Here is a 21830-nt window from a genome sequence, read left to right as displayed (position 1 = left end):
GGGGCGGGGCCGTTATATCTGAGGAGTCCCCGTCGCGGCGCAGGCAGTTGGGCTGCTGGAGTGCGGCGCCGCCGTGGGACCCGGGAAGCCGGCTGACGCGCGGGCTGGCGAGGCAGGGGGGGTTGGTGCGCGGGGTTGCAGCGGCTGCGGGGCGTAGGACAGGGGTCTGCAGGGCTGCCGTCTCCCGGGGGCCAGCCTCGCCGATCCCGGAGCTGGGTCTGAGCCCCGCGCACACCAAAGACGAGGCGGCTGTGGCGGCAGCGGCGGCCCCAGCCATGCTGTGCTATGTGACGAGGCCGGACGCAGTGCTGATGGAGGTGGAGGTGGAGGCGAAAGCCAACGGCGAGGACTGCCTCAACCAGGTGAGGACCGGGGGTCTCTGCCGGTCCCCTGAGGCCGGGGTGGGGGTGGGGACTCGCGGTGGTGCCGGGGGCCGGCGGCGACGGCTGCGGTGGGGAGTGCGCCTCAGGCGCCCGGCCTGCGCCCCCTCCTTCCTGAGGCCGTAGGGGCGCGCGGCCCCCTTCCTGGCGCGCGCGGGGTTGGTCTGTGGTGGGGGGGGCGCGGAAGACGGGCCGCGGGTCTGCCACCCGGTCCCCCAGCCCGGCACTTTGCCGGAAAAAAGCGGCCCGGCACACCTGCCGCAGGTGGTGTGTGCACGAGGCCGCCTGTCGTCCCCGCGGGGCCCGGCGGCGCCACCTGCGTCCCGGGATGAGGTGGCCGGAGGCGGTCGCAGGTCCCTCGGGTTGCTGGGCAGACAAACCGGGCCCCTTGCCTCTCTCTGCTTCTCAAGCGGACGGTTCACCTCTCTGCCTCTCCCGATTCGCTGGGGACGGTGCGTTTGGGTCATAAACTCCTTGGTTTGTCTGTCAGCGCGCGCGTTTCCTTAGGAGAAAAGAAGAACCGTTCCAAACAGCGCCTAGTGGTGTGGCAGACGGCAGGATTTGCTCTCAAGTGAAACGCTGTGCCCTCAACCCCCCTCGACCTGAGATGTTTGGAAAGCCTTTCTGTAAAGCTTAGCTGACACTTGTGGCGTGTTTCCTCAGTGTGTTTATTTTTTTGGAACCCAGATGGTTAAAATTGTCCAGATAATAAGCTGCCAAATCAGCTGTGCAGATTGTGCTGGTGGAGGGAATTCCAGTGATTGAAATAAGAAGGAAAATACCCCGTGGATTCCCTTCCTCAGGCTTTCTGGAAGGCTGCATTTTGATAACTCCTTTTGTGCCTGCCTCTATACCACGTCTAGTGGTTTAGCATCACTGGAGCCTTAGAACTTTGTTCTTATAGCCTACAACAGGAATTGTAACACCGTTCTTGAACTTTGTTTTTTTTTTAAAAAAAAAAAACATAGGCAAGAATCTTAGATGGAGTCTTGGTTTGCTTTGACCACGTGGACCGCTTGCTTATCTATGCTGCATTCATTTTTGTTTTAGGTGTGCAGGAGATTGGGAATTATAGAAGTTGATTATTTTGGACTGCAGTTTACGGGTAGCAAAGGTGAAAGTTTATGGCTAAATCTGAGAAACCGGATCTCCCAGCAGATGGATGGGCTAGCCCCTTACCGGCTTAAACTGAGAGTCAAGTTCTTCGTGGAGCCTCATCTCATCTTACAGGAGCAGACTAGGTAAAATGATGCTAAAATAAACCAATGTCAAAATAGACCTTTGATTCCCTTTAGGGAAAGCCACTGCACCTCCCCGGAGATGCTCACAGGCACGTTTGTTTTGATACAGAGGTGGTTCATAACTTAGAAGTTTTCCATAGCACAGTTCTTTTGTTGAGGTGAAAAGAGAGCAGCATAGTTGGCCAGGGGTACATTTTCCAGCTCTTGCAGTATTTTTCTTGTCTTTATAAACAATGGGAGAGCAGGGATGAATTCTTACAAACATTTGAGATCAGCGTCACAACTCAAAAAAATTTTAAAAAGAAAGAAAAAAGACCCAATTGACTTCCTGATAACAGCATCTACTGCCCGATAGTAACCTCTGCCTCAGCAGTGTTACTATAGGTCATTGCAGACTGTTCTAACGGAAAGCAGGAAATAGTTCCTCTTGGGTTACTTAAACTTGGTCAACTTCTTCAGCCTAGTGTCAGATTACAGTGTGTAGCCAAGAGCTCTTTCCGAATTTTTTAAGTTTTTCAGTTTCTTGCAAATTCAGTTAAGAAAACTCGTCTAACGCCAATAGTAACATGCTACCCCACAGATACATTACACATGAGTGTTGAGTTTAGATTGTTAAATTTCTCTCTCTACTTCTAGAAAGCTACCAGTAGTGCGAGACAATTGGAACGTGTGGTTTCCTTTTTCAAACAGAAAATGGATTCTCCCCTGGACTAGACGTAATACTTCTCTCAAGGATGAGCTAAGCTAGGAAACTGGTGTTTAATATTTATTGCTGAAATGCAGGAGACCTAAATCTTACAGTGGCGTATTTATTTAAAAAAAGGAAAATGACTACTTTTAAACACAGTAAACTTTGGATCTTAGTTTTAATGTTTTCCTACTTTGGCTTGGAAATTTGCCACACTCATAAAAATTGTGAGTGTGACAGTTTTGAGTTATGATGAGTGAGCCATATTCTTTAACATTTTTTAGCATGTCATTTTATTTTTTTGGTTGTTTGCCGGAGCATGGTTAGACACATATTTTGAAATACTGTTTATTTGAATTTGAAATCTCTGTTTTGCCTTGTAATGGAGCTTTAAAGGGTGACGGAAATGTTCAATTTTGTATCTGAGAGAAGCTAGTATATCGAATTCTTAGTGCTTCTAAAAATGTCTTGCAAAAGCTTCAAGTAATTCCATGTTTAAGAATGTCTTAGCTGTCTATATGACATCACGATAGGTTGCACTTTTTCTGTTTTAACTTAAAGCTGATTTGTGAATGCTTCTACTTTGCAGTTCAGTTTGATAACTTGCAATTGAGTAAGAAAAAAATATGTGTATATATATGAAACACAACATCTTGGAATTTTCATTGTTTAGTTTTATCCTGATTTTGCATTTATTTCAGGACCTCCATTTACAAATCTGTTTTGATGACACAAATTTATTTTTTAAATCTGCAGAAGCTTGGAGGACTAAATACATCATTAAATGGCAGCAGTCATAACAGTATAACATGTGCATTTGTATTATAAATGCTTACAGATTTTACAGTTTGCTGCTAGACATTCTTTACCTGTGCTTTCTTAATAACTATTATCAAATCCATTTTATTCATGCAAGAAATACAGACATTTTATGAATTAGAATTGGAATCACATTTCCTACTTTATTGACTCAATTGACTTTGACTCTTGAGATTCAAGCCTAATAGCACTCAAAGAATGCACATACCTGGTTAGACTCAGTAATTTTAATTTATTTTCATTCCATTTGAAATCTTACCAAAAAATTCAGGTGATCTAAACTTTTGATTTTTGAAATATTGGTGTATTTTACTTTTCTGTGGGGTTGTCTGAAGTAACAGAATTTTAAGAAAATGCCACCTAAAGTTTCTATAGCATTCAGCTTTAATAAATAGATAAAGTGATTTATAATTAGCTTTATACCTTTTCATTAGGAACATAAGTTGTGCTGGGCCCAGTTTTGCTACAATTAGCATTGTGTTTATGTGCCAGATACTACAGAACAGGAACACTTATTTTCCTTAATGTTATGTTAACAAGATAAAGCTGGTTGATTAATGTTTTTGATGTTTAATCTTTTGTTATAAAATATTGATATAAACTGCCATGGAAGTAAAATAGATCTATTTACATAGTGAGTAAGCTCAGCTTTGCCAGTCCCGTTATGAGAGGTGATATTTTAGCATCTCTCAGTCGAGTCATGAGGGTACACTTAGTATACTAAAAGTGTCTGGACAGATTATTAAATGGTGCTGAAATATCCTGGCCAACTTTTCCTCTGTGGACAATTAAAGCAGCCTGCTTACAGTAGAGCTGGCCTAACTGGGGGCAGTTCATACATTAGTTTGCATCAGATTAGGGAGGCTGCCAGAGAATGACAGGTGGGAAGGCCTGTCTGTAGTAGGAGAGTCCTAGGGGCCACACGGAAGCCCTGCATTCTAGGTTCAGCTCAGCCACCGACCACCAGCGTAAACAGCCTTCTAAGACTTGAGCCCAGCTGAAAACCCTGAAGGAGTTTCTTTAAGATCCCTTCTAGCGGATTTTTTTTTTTTTTCTTGGCTTCTACGTCTCTTCATTATCACTCTCCTAATGCTTTTTCTAGACAACATTTCTCTGAAGATAGAAAAAACATTTCCAGTGTCTGCTTAGATAGGGAAATAGGGTTAGTCTGGTCTCTGATGTGGCCTAATTTTAGATTTGATTCTTTACCCAGACTATTTTGTTTGCTCTTGAATGAGGAATTCTGGAAAGTAACCGGAGAGTTTTGTTTAGACTCAGCTGGAACATTTCAGAGAGGAAGACAGCAGGTATTTTCAGCAGATGTTTGCCATGCTATGGATTAAAACGAAATGTGAGACTAATATATTCTGAAAGTGGATCTGAAATCACAGTGATCTTTGAAATGCTTACCTTTCAGAGGCTCTTGGTTATTCAGAGCGATTCAGACCAGATTTTGTCAACATTTTCAAAACCAGAGGTTAGAGAATTATATGTTTCATCTTCAGGGATGGTAGGTATTTATACCATCGACTGCCAATAATACCTTTCTGTTTCTCCTGACTTTGCCACGTTTTAGCAGAGTTCTGTGTTCTTTGCTAGGGGGCACCCTTCTTAGTTAAGATTCACCAACACCTGAATCCTTTATCCCAAAGAACAATCCTAATACAAGCACTCTCTGAGTGCTGAAGTAAATATTCATGGAAATGCTGTAATCCTGAATGTCGCATCCCAGTAGGGTCTTAAAGTTATGAGCAGTGATGAGTGTGATTGCAGGCCCCAGCTCACTCATCACTCCTTGGAAAAGCCTTCTCGAGGCCCGCTTAGGAGACTGAACTCTCTGAATATATCATGCTGCTTTCCTTTACAACATTTAACGAATGTGTAGCACTCATTTACTTTTGTGACTGTTTGCTTATCATCAGCTACTCTAATAATCTAAATTCCATTAAGAAGGAGCTGATCAACCATGTATCCCCAGAGTCTAGCAAGTACCTGGTACGTAAATATTTGTTGAATCAACGAATTAAGAACTTGGAAGTCAGTAAAAATGGGGTTAACTGATACTGATAATACAGATTTTCTTGTAGATATTGACATGTTTTGCCAGTTTGCTTCTATAACCTGAAAAGTTTGAGATGATCTAAAAGAAATCTCACCATTAAAAAAATGTTTTCTAGTGATTCTTCTTAGTTAATAATTTGCTCGGTGCTTGGCATTCTTCTGTTTGCTTGCTTCCTTCCTTCGCCCCCTCTGCTCCATTCAAAGCTGTTTGTTCATTGTGGCTGTTTGTTCTTATCAAGGATGAACTACCACCCGCCTGGACCTTTTATGAAGTTCAGATAGTTTTCAAGCTGCAGGCTGGCTTTATCTAATTTCAGCCAATTTGTAGGTCCTTGGAACTTATTAAATTCAGTTTTTCCTTGTCTCCCAATAAAAATCACTTGGACATGTGAAAGTTCAGAAACGATGGCATCACTGAAACCCACAAAGCAACTACCACATGTAAACTATAGGCAGAGATGAGGTGATAATAACAAATTAGTCCACAGCTGAATCAGACTGACCCTAGCCCATGCCTGTAATCATGTTCAGAATCTTATAAAACATTGTCATGAGGGTAAATGTTGATCACAGAACTTATCTTCGTGTGATTCAGGATGGGTAAATTCCATAGGTTGCATTGTAGGAATATTATGTTCTTCATATCAACTGCATGTCTAAGAGTGGAACAACACATTCTTTTTTTTTTTTTTGATATGCCCAAATATAACTTAGGCCCCAGGAAAGTAAAAAAGGGTAAAAACAGACATGTATATTATTTTCAAAGAAAGTATTAATTACATTTCTGAATTCTAATTTATTAAGTCTTTCTGCTCAGTATATGGGATGTTTGTGTGGTTTTATGTTTATTTTTGCCATAGGATGCCCACCTGGTCACCTTCAGTCTCCTTTTGAACTTCTGATACTTATATATACATACAAAATATCAGAGAACATTGAGAAATTGACTTTTATGTAGCCAAAATGAACTTTTCATTTTGAGTATCATTATAAATAAAATCTGACTATTTAGAGGGCACTGAGGGTCAGACCCAGGGTGACCAGTGGGATTAGGTTCCAGGTATATTTATTCTCTGAGTCGTATCCCTGATTCCAGGCCTCTAATCTAGATTGCTGAGAAAGAGATTGTAGTTGACACTCTTAAACTCTGCGATTGCTTGGATTGTTATTTGCTCAGGGATAGCTATCTCCAGTGAGTGAGTAATCAATCATACCTTTTAGAAGTGAGATTTTATGCTTCCAGGTATTTTTCTGGAGTGAGTTGTAATCAATTTGAAGTTAGGAATTTCTCTCACCTGTACCCTCCTTATCATTTAACTGCTTTGGAGCCTGAGGAGGAAGCAAATTTATCAGTGATTCCCATTTTACATTTTGGGCTTTGAGAAAGATTTCCTTAAGCCTGAATAGAGACTTAACTTGGTAATTACTGGCTGTGACAGGTTTCTCAGTTGCAGGCTTTCCATGAAGTGTATGAGTTTTGATGGTTCATTTTAGTTATACCTCCTCATTTGAATTCTGAACCTTGACCCTAAGGGATTTTTACTAGTATTATGTTCTCAACCTCTTACTATAAAGATTTTCAAATGTACAGATAAGCTGAAGATTTTTACATCGAACACCAAAAACACGTAGATTCTGCTAGTAACAGTTAAACATTCTTGTTTTATCGCATATTTATCCACTTACTGGTCCCTCTACCCATCTATCAGTCTATTTTTTTTATGCCTTTCAAAATAGGTTGTAAGTACATATCCCCCTAAATACTTCACTGTGACTGTTATTAACTAGAACTCAGTCTTTGCCTGCAGTTCTTTTTTTTTCTTTTGATATAAAATTTACATACGATAAAATGCATAAATCGTAATATTCCACTTAATGAGTTTTGGCAAATAGATGTACCTTTTTAAACGAAACCCTTATTAAGATTTAGAATTTTACATCACTCCAGAAAGTTCCCTCATGACCTTCTGCATTCATTCCCCACTCTCCTTCCCTACCTCCACCCACCCACTCCACTCCACAACCAGGTTATATGTTTTTCCAGTGTAGATTAGTTACACCTGTTCTACCTCATGTCAGTGGAATTGCACAGTAGTTACTCTTTTGTGTCTGGCTCCTTTTGTTCATCATAAATTTTTTGAGACCCATCAACTTGTTGTATACATCAGTGACTTGTTGCTGTTTATTGCTGAATAGTATTCCATTGTGTGTACTGCAGTTCGAATAGTATTCCATTGTGTGTACTGCAGTTCATTTATCCATACTCCGTTGATGAACACCTGTTTTCCAGCTATCATAAAGAAAGCTGCTATAAACATTCAAGCACAAGTCTTTTTTTGTAGACATGTGTTTTCATTTCTCTTGAGTAAATAAGATTGAAATAGCTGGATCATAGAGGAAGTTATTGTTTAATTATAAGTAACTGCCAGACCTTTTCCAGAAGCAATTGTACCATTCTGTGCTCCTGTCAGCAGTGTACAGGGGGCCAGTTCTTCCACATTCCTGCCAGCCTTCTGCTGGGTTTGCAGCGCTAGCACATTGTGGTTTTAATTTACATCTCTATTGATAACACTTTCTCATCTGCTTATTGGTGATTCAAACATCTTTTGTGAAATACCCGTTCAGGTCATTTGCCCGTTTTTATTGAGTTGTTGCCTTGATTTTTGAGCTGCACACATTCTTTGTATATACCAGTTTTTTGTCAGATATTTGTTTTATAAGTGTACTTTTTTCCTGTGATTTGCCTGGTCTTTTTTTTTTTGATGCCTTTTGACTGGAAGAAGTTTTTAATTTTAGTAAAATTTCACTTATGCACTTCTTTCTTTTATGATTTTTGCTGACTGCATCCTGAGAAACCTTTGTCTGTCTCCAAGTCATGAAGATACTCTCCTGTGTTTTGTTCTAAAAGCATTACCATTATAGCTTTTATATTTAGGCCTGGATCCATCTTGAACTGATTTTTGTGCGCTGGAGTTTAAGATACTAAACAAACGTGTAGCAATTCTGTTGTGGTTTGATAATTTTTAAATATAACCTGGCAGTTAGAGCTTGTGGTTTAATGACTCATTGAACTGAGGCAGGCGTTCAGGTGACCTCAGTGGGTGTCTCACTCTGTGAGGGACTAACCAGCTGTTAAAATGGAGAGCCAGGTTCAGTCAGTCTCTTGGGGAGAGATTCACTTCAGTTATTGGGACTGGCGAGTTTTTAAAAACAACTATTTAGCAATTTGCCTGCAATGCAGGAGACTTGGGTTCAATCTCTGGGTCTGGAATATCCACTGGAGAAGGGAATGGCAACCCACTCCAGTATTCTTGCCTGGAGAATTCCATGGACAGAGGAACCTGGTGGGCTACAGTCCATATCTGCAGAGAGTTGGATACGACTAAGTGACTAATGCTTTCACTTTCAGCCATTTTAGAGATGTTTTAGTTGGTTACTTCATCTGGAATTTAATAGTGAATGTGGATATAGTTGACTTATATTTGGGTCATGAAAAGCTTTTCAAAATTACATAACTTGGCAAGATAACTGGAGGGCAGTAATAGTAATTGTCTGTAATGAGCAGACCTCCAACTCCTGATTGGTTTGCAGAAAATTCTGCTTAGATCATTAGATGATTTCGTTATGAGACTAGCTAGGGTTTAGAGGAGAGTGCTCTGATTACAACTCTTAAAAGATAGAAGACCTAATTTTATGGCTTAAAATTGTGGAATTCTTAATATTGTAGAACATAATATTAATATTCTTAATGTTATTAAGAATTCATTTTAAACAGGAAATTCTAAGTATGTAGTTCAAAACAAAACATGTTAAGGACGTGTGGCTCTTTTTTTAAATTAAAATATGATATATCCTCTTATTTATTCCTATTTTCTTTTTTTAATCTTCCCTAATGCTGCAGTAAGTGTGAATTCATGAATGCAAAGACATGAGTTAGCTAGAACTTTTCACTTTGGGCTCCCAAGCCCCATCCGTATGCTGAAAGTATCCATTTTCTTAGTAACTGAGAAAAACTTGAAGAATCATGAATTTCAAGGTGCAGCCTAAGGAATATTTAGAAAATGAGCTTATGTCTGTTAGGATATATTCATAGACATTTGCTTAAGACAGATGATTTTTTTCAAAGTCTTTCTTTCTGTTTATGCTTCTAGCATGTAGCCTAAATTGACTTAGATATGCCAGTCACTTTTGATCTTTAGTAAAAAAAAAAAAAAGCAATTCACTGCAGGTCTGACTTCTTTGAACACATCTACTTATTTTGATACTATTGGTAACCTTTAACCCTGCCTACAGAAAGGGAGAGGGTGAAATCCATGAGCCAGTCAGTTACAGGCCAGATGATTCAAGGGAAAATAATAGAAGAAAATACTTGACTCAGAACCACCCCTAGCTATTGAGCCATCCCTCGAGTCCTTGCTGGCAATGGTTCTGCACGCCCTGTCACCCTCCTTGGGAAGAACACATTAAATAAAGTCTGCCGGTGGCCTGCCGCCGCTGTGATCTTTGCTGTTGCTGCTCCACGTGCTCTTCTCCTGGAGAGCATACACTTGTCACCTAAGTGCCAGTTTGCAGCCAGAGTTATTTTGATAGGATACTTTACTTCACACTAAAAGCCTGTAAGTTCCATCGAAAAGGGAACTATCAGATATATTCACCCTGGAACCCCAGAACCCCAGCATAGGGCTTGGCACAGAGACGATGCATGACAGACTTGTTGACATGAAAAGGTTGCTTGATAGCCGTGAAATGGCAAAATGAAGGAAGCGCCCTACCAGAAAGTTTCTGTAAAGAGGGGATTTTTGTACTTTAGAGGGTAGCAATCGCACTACAGCCTAGAATGTGGAGTATGTAGAGAAGGCTAATGCCCTCCACCCCCTTTTTAAAAATTCCAACTCACATGCCGGGAAAGGATCAGCGTTACTCTCAGGCCGCTGACCACCTGTCAATATTTTGTTATTGCTTCTCTGCCTTTGATTTTGGCAGCTGTCTGTCTAGAAGTTGGCATGGATAGTTTAGAAAAAGAAATTGGATTGATTTTGAACCTCTTCTTTTGCCAGCTATACTAGTCTCTGACTTAATACCTGGGAAATCAGTTAAAAGACACTTTCACATAAAGCAGTGATTAAATCGGGAAGACTTAGGTTGGGTGATACCCTTAAAAATCTTTCAGCGCACACTTTCTTGTTTAATGTAAGCATATACTGAGGTTTTTGTTCGCTGCTAGCATGTCCTCTGATGACTGCAGAGACAGAGGTACATAAACCAAGGTGAAGTTTACCGAACGGTCGTCTAAAAAGCCTTCTGTGGACTGAAGCAGTGTCACACCAAGATTTTATGGGACTGCTAGATCTCAGTCTTTGGATATTTCAAAACAAGTTATTTTTGTAGTCATTTCTTTCCCCCAGTAGGGACCCCCTTCTCAGTTTAGCAGTATGTCAGAAATACTTTAAAGACAAGCAGATGTTTGGTTTAATAAAAACCATGCTTATCTTCTCTCAGTGCTATTATGCATTCTTACTGTGATTTCTTCATAGGGGGCTTTGAATGAAAAAAAAGCTGCAGTGTTTGGCAGAGTCTGATAATTTTAAACATTTCTTTATCGTTGTAGAAGGCACAGAACGTTGAATTTAAGCATTTTTTAAAGGAGGATTAATGGTTCTTGTCAGCCCAAAGTTTTGAGACACTCAACAGTGCCCCTCCTTGTTTTTTCTAGCCTCAGGTTCTCCTACCTCCTTTTCTTGCATTGTTCTCATTATCCCTTCTACCTGGATGTCAGACACAAGACTAACATAAGTAAAAGTGACTTGAGGATTAGAATAAGGATATCCAACTGAAGAGGGAAGGTGAGTTTAGGAGCCCTGTTCAGAACTTTACAATGATGATCATAATTCATTTGTTAATGGAAGGAGTAGTGTGGCATTTCAGCATGTTTGAGAGGATATATTGAGTCATCAGGGAAAGTTGTATTTCTACATTTGCCAGAGACAAATTTCATAACCCTGGCCAATCTCTATGACAGTTTAAATACTCTGTTCAGAGTCTTAGGCAATACAAATTGTCAGGTAACAACATCTGAAGTTTTCAAGGATTCTAAGTTTCACTTACTTTTTGGTAAATGTGGAATGCAGTGTTGTGTACAATTAGGACAGGGTCAGATGGAATGAAACTAGGATGGGAATATAAACTAGTTGCAGACAGTATGTAGTTTTATGTACATTTATAGAACTCTCTGATGTTAGATGCACTTAGAAAGTCAGTTTACATGCAGCTAAATGGTTTGTGTGTGAATTAGACAAAAGGGTATCCAGATGAGGGGACAGGAAGAATAGCCTTCAGGACAGAGGGAACAGCAAGACCAGAGATGTGGGAGTGTGAATGTGCTTGGTTTTTCCAGAAAAAAAGAATTGTCCCTTTCCTGGGGCATAGTGGCTGGAGGGAATGACAGGAGTACACATGTGTTTGCTCAGTCGCTTCAATTCTGTCCAACTCTCTGCGACCCTACGGACTGTAGCCTGCCAAGCTCCTCTGTCCATGGACTCTCCAGGCAAGAATACGGGAGTGGATTGCCATGCCCTCCTCCATGGGATCTTCCTGACCCAGGAATCGAACTCGCGTCTCTGATGTCTCCTGCATTGGCAAGCGTGTTCTTTATCACTAGTGCCACCTGATGTGGCTGGAAATCTGGGGCAAGATGTTGATAACTCTGGGTTCATGCTGACAGTGTGCTTCCTTGGCAAACAATGGGGATGTCTTGAAGGATTCTGAGCAGAAGAATGGCAAGTCTATATCAGAAGCAAACAGCTTGGAAGATGGATTCACACAGAGTCTAGAAGAGAGATCAGCTTAAGGGATATTGTAAATTCTCTGACAGTTGAGAGCTACAGTAGGACAGAGAAAGTAAAAACAGGGAAAACGGAACTGGATTTAAAGAATTTTCAGAGACAGAAATTAGGCAGAAAGAAAATGAAGAATCAAAATTGAGTCTGTCGTAAAAATAGCAAATCAGTCTCTGGTTTCCACTGGGAGAAAAAGTGGATTTGGGGAGGAAGACAGTTTGGCTTCGAACAAGATGAAATTGGGATACTGAGGAACATCTAGGGGAGAAGTCTGTAAACTCTTGCACATTTGAGTATGATCCTTAGGAGAGAAGTTAGGGTGAAAATGAGAGATTTGAGTGATAAGATATCAGTTACACATCAAGATAAAGTTTTTCTGATTAAGATCACTTCTTTTGAAATGTATAATGCAGAAACATGTATATAATTATTATGTGTGTATGTAATCCTTAGACTTATTTTGCCTTACTACTCATGATTTTAATAAAAGGTCTGTAAGTGTAAGCGTTTCCCAAGTAGCTTTCTCCCCTGCTCTGTTTTCCTTACTTAAAAGGGATTGTGGAATTGCCAAGCAGTGGGTCTGATAACCATGTTAGTCCCCCAGCATAACCTCATTCTCACATTGCTTTGCAGGCATATCTTTTTCTTGCATATCAAGGAAGCCCTCCTGGCAGGCCACCTCCAGTGTTCCCCAGAGCAGGCAGTAGAACTCAGCGCCCTCCTGGCCCAGACCAAGTTTGGGGACTACAACCAGAACACAGCCAAGTACAGCTATGAGGAGCTGTGTGCCAAGGAGCTCTCCAGTGCCACCTTGAACAGGTGACGCCCCACTATTTGTTGTCATGGATCTAGCAGATTTATAAGAATCTCCAGGAGAATATTCAAAGTATGATAGATACAGGCAATTTGTGAGGTTGAGACTAGACCATTGCCCACGCTAACCAACTGTTTTCAAAAGATTCTTATCCTTTTCTTTGAGAAACTTATAAACACAAAATATAATCCACACAAATAAATGCCCTTATACAAAATGCTGTATAACAGAAATTATATAGTCTCTGGCCTTTTAAGAATGTAAGTCTCTTAAAAGTCTATCAGGTATGTTGACCTTTCCTTCATCCCAGAAAGGATTAAACCAAGAGACCTAACATCATTTCAGTTCAGTTGCTTAGTCATGTCCGACTCTTTGCGACCCCATGAACCGCAGCACGCCAGGCCTCCCTGTCCATCACCAACTCTCGGAGTCCACCCAAACGCGTGTCCATTGAGTCGGTGATGCCATCCAACCATCTCATCCTCTGTTGTCCCCTTCTCCTCCCGCCCTCAACCCTTCCCAGCATCAGGGTCTTTTCAAATGAGTCAGCTCTTTGCATTAGGTGGCCAAAGTACTGGAGTTTCAGCTTCAGCAACAGTCCTTCCAATGAACACCCAGGACTGATCTCCTTTAGGATGGACTGGTTGGATCTCCTTGCAGTCCAAGCGACTCTCAAGAGTCTTCTCCAATACCACAGTTTAAAAGCATCAATTCTTCGGCGCTCAGCTTTCTTTACAGTCCAACTCTCACATCCATACATGACCACTGGAAAAACCATAGCCTTGACTAGACGGACCTTTGCTGACAAAGTAATGTCTCTGCTTTTCAATATGCTGTCTAGGTTGGTCATAACCTAGACATAGGTGTTTTAATTATCTATTCCTGGGTAATGAGTTGCCCTCCAAAACTTAGTGGCTTCAAACAGGGAACATCATCTCACAGTTCTCTGGGTCAGGAGTCCGGCCATGGCCTGCCTGGTTTCTCTGGCTTCGGATCTCTCAGGAGGCTGCAGTCAAGCTGCCCGTGCGGTTCAGTCTCATCTGAGGGCTCAGCTGAGGGAAGGATCCGCTTCCAGTTGGGCTCAGGTAGCTTGTTGTTGCCTATCCTGTGCCCTCACCACATGGGCCTCTTTCCACGGGCTGTTTGATAACATGATGACTGGTTTTCCCCAGGACAAGCAGTTGGGTCAGAGCAAGAGCAAACACCCAAGATGGAGTCTTTATAAGTTAATCTCAGAATTGAGTGACAGCCCATCCCTTCTGCTATAATCTGTTCATTAGAAGCAGGTCATTAATCCAGCCTATACTCAAGGAAGTTACACAGGGGCATGGATACCACGGGGTGGGGATCTTTAAGAACTATATTGGAGGCTGTTCCACCCCAATAGATAAAATAAATCCTGCATATTTCAGTTGCAAATGACCTAATCAATCCCATATAATGCTATATTGTAATGAAACTTAGAAAGTAAACCTATACAAATGCATGAGACATTCCTATGTATAAATTTCTTACATATATTTTTAGAGATTTTCCATAGTTCTTTTAATTCATCCTCATTTGGCATCCCCAGTAGTTTTTTCTACTAAATATTTAATAGTTGAGATCTTGAACAGTGTCTTAAAAGTATTTTACAATAAGTTTGCTAAATAGATGAAACATCAATAATATATAGCTTTAAGTTTTTATGATTCATAAATGACAGTGTCAATCTAATTCACTAGTGGAAATAATAGATTTCTCTCTGAAGACTGCATCAGTTAACCTCTCTGTACACTCTGGCCTTTTGGTGTCTTACAGCATTGTGGCAAAACATAAGGAGTTGGAGGGGACCAGCCAGGCTTCGGCTGAATACCAAGTTTTGCAGATTGTGTCGGCAATGGAAAACTACGGCATTGAATGGCATTCTGTGAGGGACAGCGAGGGGCAGAAGCTCCTCATCGGGGTTGGACCTGAAGGAATCTCCATTTGTAAAGATGACTTCAGCCCAATTAATAGGTATCCCAAGTCTTAAATTTGTTTAGACCTAAGTGTGTATATACTCTTGTAGCTCTCATCATGAAAATAGGAAGTGGAAAGGGTTTTACTAGACAGTCATCCTTTAGAGGGAGAAGGCAATGGCAACCCACTCCAGTGTTCTTGCCTGGAGAATCCCAGGGACGGGGGAGCCTGGTGGGCTCCCGTCTATGGGATCACACAGAGTCGGACACGACTGAAGCAACTTAGCAGCAGCAGCATCCTTTAGGGATAACATGTTTCCTTTGGGGTAGGTACATTAATTTTATTCAGGCCTTGATAACCATTCCATTATTTTTTTATAATGTAGGCTTAAGTGTACTGATGTGGCAGAGTTAATATTTCTCAAATGTCATTCACAGCTATAAATATCTCGTTTCACCTACATACAGTCCCCCAAAACTCACTCCAGTGCTCCTCTTCACTTACCTCAAGTGCTTTTCAACGAACCTTTATAACTTGCGAGCAGAGTGCTTATCTGATGGTCTTATCTGAGCATCTGGTTTTACGGCTGGGCCACAGCGGCACATGGGAACCTCACTGGGTGCCTGTACAGTCGCGGACCTCCCCTGAGCTCGCTCACTTCTCTCTCCCCCCCTTTCAGGATCGCTTACCCTGTGGTGCAGATGGCCACCCAGTCAGGGAAGAACGTGTACCTCACCGTCACCAAGGAGTCTGGGAACAGCATCGTGCTCTTGTTCAAGATGATCAGCACCAGAGCGGCCAGTGGTCTCTACAGAGCCATCACCGAGACGCATGCGTTTTACAGGCACGTACCCCCCTGCACCCCGTGACCGCAATGTCCGTCTCAGGGCTGAGGCTTCCAGGAGACAGCAAGCCTCCTACAGTTCCTGGGATCATTGTGTCAGCGAACCGTGTACAGAGTTTAAGAAATCAGCAATTTGTAAGCCCTTCGTTTCTGCCCTAGCAGGGGTCCTTCTCAACATTGTCCTGCTTTTCCTTCAGGATGTGTGCATTGGGGTGGAGGGTGTGAGTGTGAGTGTGAGCTGCACGGACTTGCTCCACTGCTCATCTCTTAGCCCATTTCCTCACGCCCCCCGAGGTGACTCTGAGTGAGGGCTTGTTCAGCCACTGTTTTTGCGCTTTTCCTGCAGGACAACCCTAGTTGTTTTTCCTCCCTGGGAGAGCAGCTACCCTGAGTCTTCAGTGTGTAGTGAGGATCCCTCAATAACCATATTGATTCCCTCATTTCTGAGGGTGCTTTAGCGTTGTGATTTGACTCAAATATTTGGAAAATCAAAAGCTACAAAATGTAATTGGCAGGCAACCGAACTTTTTTATGTTAAAATAGACACATTGTGAAGCAGAATGGAAAATTTGTAGAAATTTTTAGCATAAATCCAAGGTTACGAAGAAAAACGTCCCTTTCTTACCATAAACTGCTTTCAACTGTAGCTACTGCCCCTGGAGGCAGAGGTGCTCTCTGTGTTCACCACTGCTCGACCAGAGGTCAGCACTGAGGTGGGTGTTCCGTCTCTGTCCGTAGGTGTGACACGGTGACCAGTGCCGTCATGATGCAGTACAGCAGAGATCTGAAGGGCCACTTGGCTTCTCTATTTCTGAATGAAAACATCAACCTGGGCAAGAAGTATGTCTTCGATATTAAAAGAACCTCCAAGGAGGCATACGACCACGCCAGGCGGGCTCTGTACAATGCAGGTGTGGTGGACCTCTTGCCCAGAAGCGACCCCAGCCCCCCGAACTCTCCCCTGAAGTCCTCGGAGAGCAGCACCGGCTGCAGCAGCTGCGAGGGCCTCGGCTGCCAGCAGAGCCGCGCCCTCCAGGAGAAGCTGCGCAAGCTCAAGGAGGCCATGCTGTGTGCGCTCTGCTGCGAGGGCGAGATCAACTCGGCCTTCTGCCCCTGCGGCCACACTGTGTGCTGCGAGCGCTGTGCTGCCCAGCTCCAGGTGAGGGTCCACCCAGCTCCAGGTGAGGGGCTGCTGCTTAGCTGGCTGCCATGGGCCAGGTGCTGACTTGTGGAGGCACTGATGGAGAATGTCCATGTCCACCTGGAGAAGGTCTTTGTATTTGGTGACTAGGAAGGTTTGGCTCTTAGGAAACAGTATAGATTAACACACTCTTCTTGACAGTGTAATTACTAAACCACAGGCTTCTTTCCAGTCCTGGAAATGAGGCTCAGATTTACATGGTAAGACATCTAGTTGGTTGGCTGAGCCGGGTACTGGGATCCCAGTCTGGGGGGCTGGTCAACCCCTCCTTTTCTGTTTCATGTTTTCTCTGCTTCCTGACACTTAGGAGGATGGTGTCTTTTACTTATTATTTGGGGAAGAATTCTTAGAGTTCTGGGTGATAGTTAACTCTCAGTAGGTTGTTTCCTGATTATTTATGATTTATTTCCTTTTATTACCAACTGTGCCTCTCAGGTCCCCTTGGATTGGCTCTCAGTTAGCAAGTCAAATTACTTTTAAAATTTGTACACAAAATAAAAGTACCTCTTTCATAGTAGGTTTTCCTTTCTTGCACCTTGCATTTCCTTTTACAAGAATTTTTTCAGTTTGTTTTCATTCCCCAAAACTGTTGGCTACATGTCGCTGTGGTTTTATGTAAAATTAGCCCTAAATAACTTCTAGTCCTTAAGAAGCTGCTAATTTCAGAACTATTTTTAAAGCTACACATGAACCAAGAGGATGCCTGCATCATTTCTTAGACTATGCAACACTTTTTCCCCAGGAGTGGTCATGAATTTGCCTTTTTCTGTCCACATAGTCTGACCCTCACACCTAAGGCTCCCCCTGTGGTTGAGGAGGGGATCTGCTTGTTGAGAGGCCAGCCCGCGGGTGGGGGCGGGGGTGTGTGTGTGTGTGACTGTCCTGTGACTGAGCAACCATGCTCCCTGGCCACGTGGCATCCACCCAGTAATGTTGCCCAAGCCAACTAGCCAAGGACGCAGTCTCTGGAAGGGTCTCTGGGTCTCCTGCGTCCCTGCTCGAGGCTTCTTAGTCAGCGTACATGGGGACTACAGCCTCATCTCACAGCAAAAGACCATCAGTAATCACTTCACTCACTGTGCTGTGTTTAGAGTCTGACTGAAAACCTGATTAGTTTCCTTCAGTTTATACTTTTTCATAATCTTTAGTTTTATTTACTTTTTAAACTTTTTAGTTTGTGTTGGGGTGTAGCCAATTAACAATGTTGTGATAGTTTCAGGTGAACAGTGAAGGAACTCAGCCATACATAGACATGTATCCTTTCTCTCCCAAACTCGCCTCCCATCCAGGCTGCCACATAACATTGAACAGAGTTCCCCATGCTATACAGTAGGTCCTTGTTGGCTCTCCATTTTAAATATAACAGAGTGTACATGTCCATCCCAAACTCCCTGATTATCCCTTCTCCCCATCTTTCCCCCTGGCAATCATAAGTTCGTTGTCTAAGTCTGTCTTTTTCTGTTTTATAAGTAAGTTCATTTGTATAATTTCTTTTAAGATTTTACCTATAAGGGATGTCAGGCTTCCCTTGTGGCTCAGATGTTAAAGAATCCATCTGCAATGCAGGAGACCCAGGTTCAATCCCTGAGCCGGGAAGATCCCCTGGAGAAGGGAAAGGCCCACTCCAGCATTCTTGCCTAGAGAATTCCATGGACAGAGGAGCTTGGTGAACTACAGTCCATGGGTTGCAAAGAGTCGGACATGACTGAGCAACCACACTTTCACTTTCATAAGGGATGTCATAACGATATTTCTCCTTCTCTGCCTGACTTACTTTGTATGGCAATCTATAGGCCCATCCGTGTTGCTGCATATGGCATTATTTCATTCTTTTTAATGGCTGGGTAATATTCCATTGTATATGTGTACCATAATCTTTATTTTCAATCCTTTGTCAAGTGCAAACTTACAAGCTGGTCAGAAAGCAAAGATCTCTCCCAGCGAAAAGCTAGAAATAAATGTGACTGCATTTAGAAAATGCACTGTAACAGGTACCACAGGTAAACACTGAAGACACAGATCTGTGAAGGTGTCCTAACCTGTAGTGCCGGCTTCTTTTCCAGTCGTGTCCCGTCTGCAGATCACGGGTGGACCACATCCAGCACGTCTACCTGCCAACGCACACCAGTCTTCTCAACCTGACTATGATCTGATCTGCTGTGCACATACCGGACATGCCATGTCTCCATGAACTGCACTAGTATAAGCTATAAAAATGATAGATTGTGGAGAGGAAAAACTATTCCAACACCCATCTGCCATGCAACGTATAGGAAAAAAAAGGAAGACTAGAAAGAATATAACTACTCCTCACCGCCAAAATGTACCATGTGTAGAATCAGCACCTGTTGGGTGGCGACCAGGAGGAGCTCTGGGACCCAGACACATTCCTTGGACTTTCCTTCTTTTTATGATCAAGTAAGGAATCAGGAAAAATCTTTGACATCAGTTAAGTGGCAGCCTAACCCTAAAGTGGGTACCTTTTAGAAAGTGATGTTTTAAGTCTCCTTAACGTATCCCAAGGTAAGTTTCCTACCTGCAGCCAATTTTGTAAGAATTCGTTTTAAGGATTTACTTGGTTCTTTTTGTACGGGTCACGGAGCTCCGGACATTTTTAATAGGAAAATTTTTCTTAAAGAGATGGTCATCGTTTTAATGTCATTTCTGTTTTTTCTAACTTGTTCAAGAATGATTGGGAGGCAAACAGATTTAAAAATCAATTCGGGGACTTTTTTTTAAAGTGGGCAACAAAATTGTCAGATTTAAACCAGTCTGGCCAGTGGAAAACAGATCACTCCACATGGATGGTTTCCTACCCCTTCTCCCTCCCTTCTTTTTACCATGTCCCCAAGCCTTTCAATGATAAAATGCTACCAGTTTAGTTAGACGATTTCTGTGTAGTAGTTGGCACTCCTTGGGCCTCTTGAGTTGGGGGAACATTTTATTTTAAGATTGAAAAGGCAGCACATGTTCCTTGGAAGGGAGAGCATTGCTCACCAAGATGAAGCTTCGTGGCATACAAACTAGGGGTGGTTTGTGAGTTCTCCCATGCACCCTGCTCCAGCTTCACCCAATGGGGTTGCTTTTGCTTGAGCCATCAAGCCTTTTACAGCCTTATCATAGATGTCCTAGATATTGTATGCTTTTTTTCTTTTTTGGTAGTAAATGCTTAAATATTATTTTTTTGTTGTCCCTCTGTGTTATAGAGGGGTTTTGGGTTTTTTTGTTTGTTTGTTTATTTCTTTATTCTTAATCATATTTTTCCACTCCCACTTGGGAATTTTGGACGCTGGTCAGCTTGTGGGTTTTCTAGGATGTTGGGAAACCTAGATGACCTTATTGGGTGCAATACTAGCTACGTTAAAGCTAGAAACCTACACTGTCACTTTACTGAGATTTCTGAGTATACTTTCCATATTGCCTTAATGTAGCAGTAATGTGTTTATGCATTTGTTTCTTTGCACAGACATTTTGTCAAATATTAAAACTCTACTTTTTTATGGCACATATTAGCATATAAGCCTTTATTCCAAGAGGTATTTATTTTTTCACTTGTAAAAAAATAATGTTTCCACATAAAGAACTCTGTTATATCCTAGAGGACTTCTGTCTTTTATATTCAGGATAATAAAGACTTTAAAGCAAACATGGGTGTATCGTCATAGTGATTGTCATTTAAGCCAGTTTTTAATCATTTAGAATGAACATGAATAACATCCTGGTTGGTATCTACAGTGGTCCTTCGTGGAAAGTTTGAAAGTGTTCAGGGTGTTGGTTCTAACTGAGGAGACTGTTTACCAGTTACTCATTCATCTGTGTTTTCTGGTTTATAGCATTGGAATGTAGGTGACAGTGGGTCATATGCACAAGCAGAAGAGAAGTAAAAGTTGGGAAAAGGACTATAAAGTATTGGAGAAGGAAGGGAGTGGCAAAGTCGGAAGTTAAAAATGTAAACCCAGGTGGTACCACTAGTGCGTGGCCTGGTCAGGACAGGTGGGTGTCGTCCTGGGTCCCAGCAGAGACAGCCCCAGGCTGCAGACATGACAGCTGCCTTCCGTAGGACAGCTCGCCTGCTGCTGCCAGGACCTCGCTGCCCTACGTGTGCCAGTGTGTGCTCGTGAAGTACGTTGTGGAGCAGAGAACAGCACACGTAATATAAAGAACTCAGAACTATCTGTGGCAGTTGAGTAATTTCAGCTGCTGCAGAAGTTCAGTACAAGTGCAGTGACTTCAAGTAAATAATTTTCTAAAAGTCAAGAAAAAGATTTGTTTTCCACAAGTCAGCCCCCCATCAGTTTCTAGGAATTAACTCATTTGTTCAATCAGTACATTTATTGAACACCTGCTAGGTTATTATGCAGCACTGGAAATTTAATAATGATCACGACATGAATGATAAAGGATTTAACCTATAATTTACACTGTTTTCTCTATATATAGAAACTAAATAATATTCAGAATCATAGAATATTAACACTGGAGGGAATCCGAAGGGTGGTAGTCTCAAAATGGTGGCCAGAATAATGGATGGATGGATGGATGACAGGCCAACAAATGGGTGAGATATTGTTCACTTCTCTAGACCATGGACTCCTAAAGTTTAATGACTAACATGGAAACTATTGTATTACAAGGTGACTTAATACAGCTATAGAAAAGTACCATGGAGGCACAGAAGTTGATGGTTAATTCTCCTTAGAAGCCAAAAACCTTTTAAGCTGAGCCTCAACATTATAGTGGAATTTTACTAGGTGGTAAAGAAAGTATATGGTGCATACAGGGTTAGAGTGCAGTTTGGGGGTCTGGACCATTCACTGTTGTCAAAGACGTGGTAAGAAATGAAGCTCGGAAGGGAATGTGGTGAGAGTTAACAGTAGTGGATGACCTTGAATTCTAGGCTTCATTTGGACTTGGTTCTCCACTGCCTTCAGAACCAAGAACTTTTGGGGATGAGAGGGTGGCAGTCAGATCTGATTCTTACACAGAGAACTCCTACCTCAGAGGA

At 42.2% G+C, this 21830-nt stretch overlaps 1 protein-coding gene across 2 annotated transcripts; it reads left to right on the top strand.

Moving 5' to 3' along the window:
* The first annotated feature begins 41 nt into the window (after positions 1-41).
* MYLIP (myosin regulatory light chain interacting protein) lies at positions 42-20471 on the top strand. Of its 2 annotated transcripts, XM_081518176.1 has the most exons (7): positions 42-362; positions 1431-1621; positions 12659-12844; positions 14640-14837; positions 15460-15624; positions 16363-16783; positions 18889-20471. In XM_081518176.1, the coding sequence occupies exons 1-7, from the start codon at positions 276-278 to the stop codon at positions 18976-18978; spliced, it is 1338 nt and encodes a 445-aa protein (XP_081374302.1). In that variant the 5' UTR covers positions 42-275; the 3' UTR covers positions 18979-20471. The 2 variants fall into 2 exon arrangements, with proteins under 2 accessions (XP_081374302.1, XP_081374303.1); XM_081518177.1 differs by lacking the exon at positions 15460-15624.
* Positions 20472-21830: the final 1359 nt, after the last annotated feature.

This window comes from Giraffa tippelskirchi, chromosome 8 (genome assembly GCF_054371585.1).
Source record: "Giraffa tippelskirchi isolate mGirTip1 chromosome 8, T2T-mGirTip1v1.2.pri, whole genome shotgun sequence".
Taxonomy (NCBI): Eukaryota; Metazoa; Chordata; class Mammalia; order Artiodactyla; family Giraffidae; genus Giraffa; species Giraffa tippelskirchi.
This window is presented reverse-complemented; position numbering and strand designations above follow the sequence as displayed.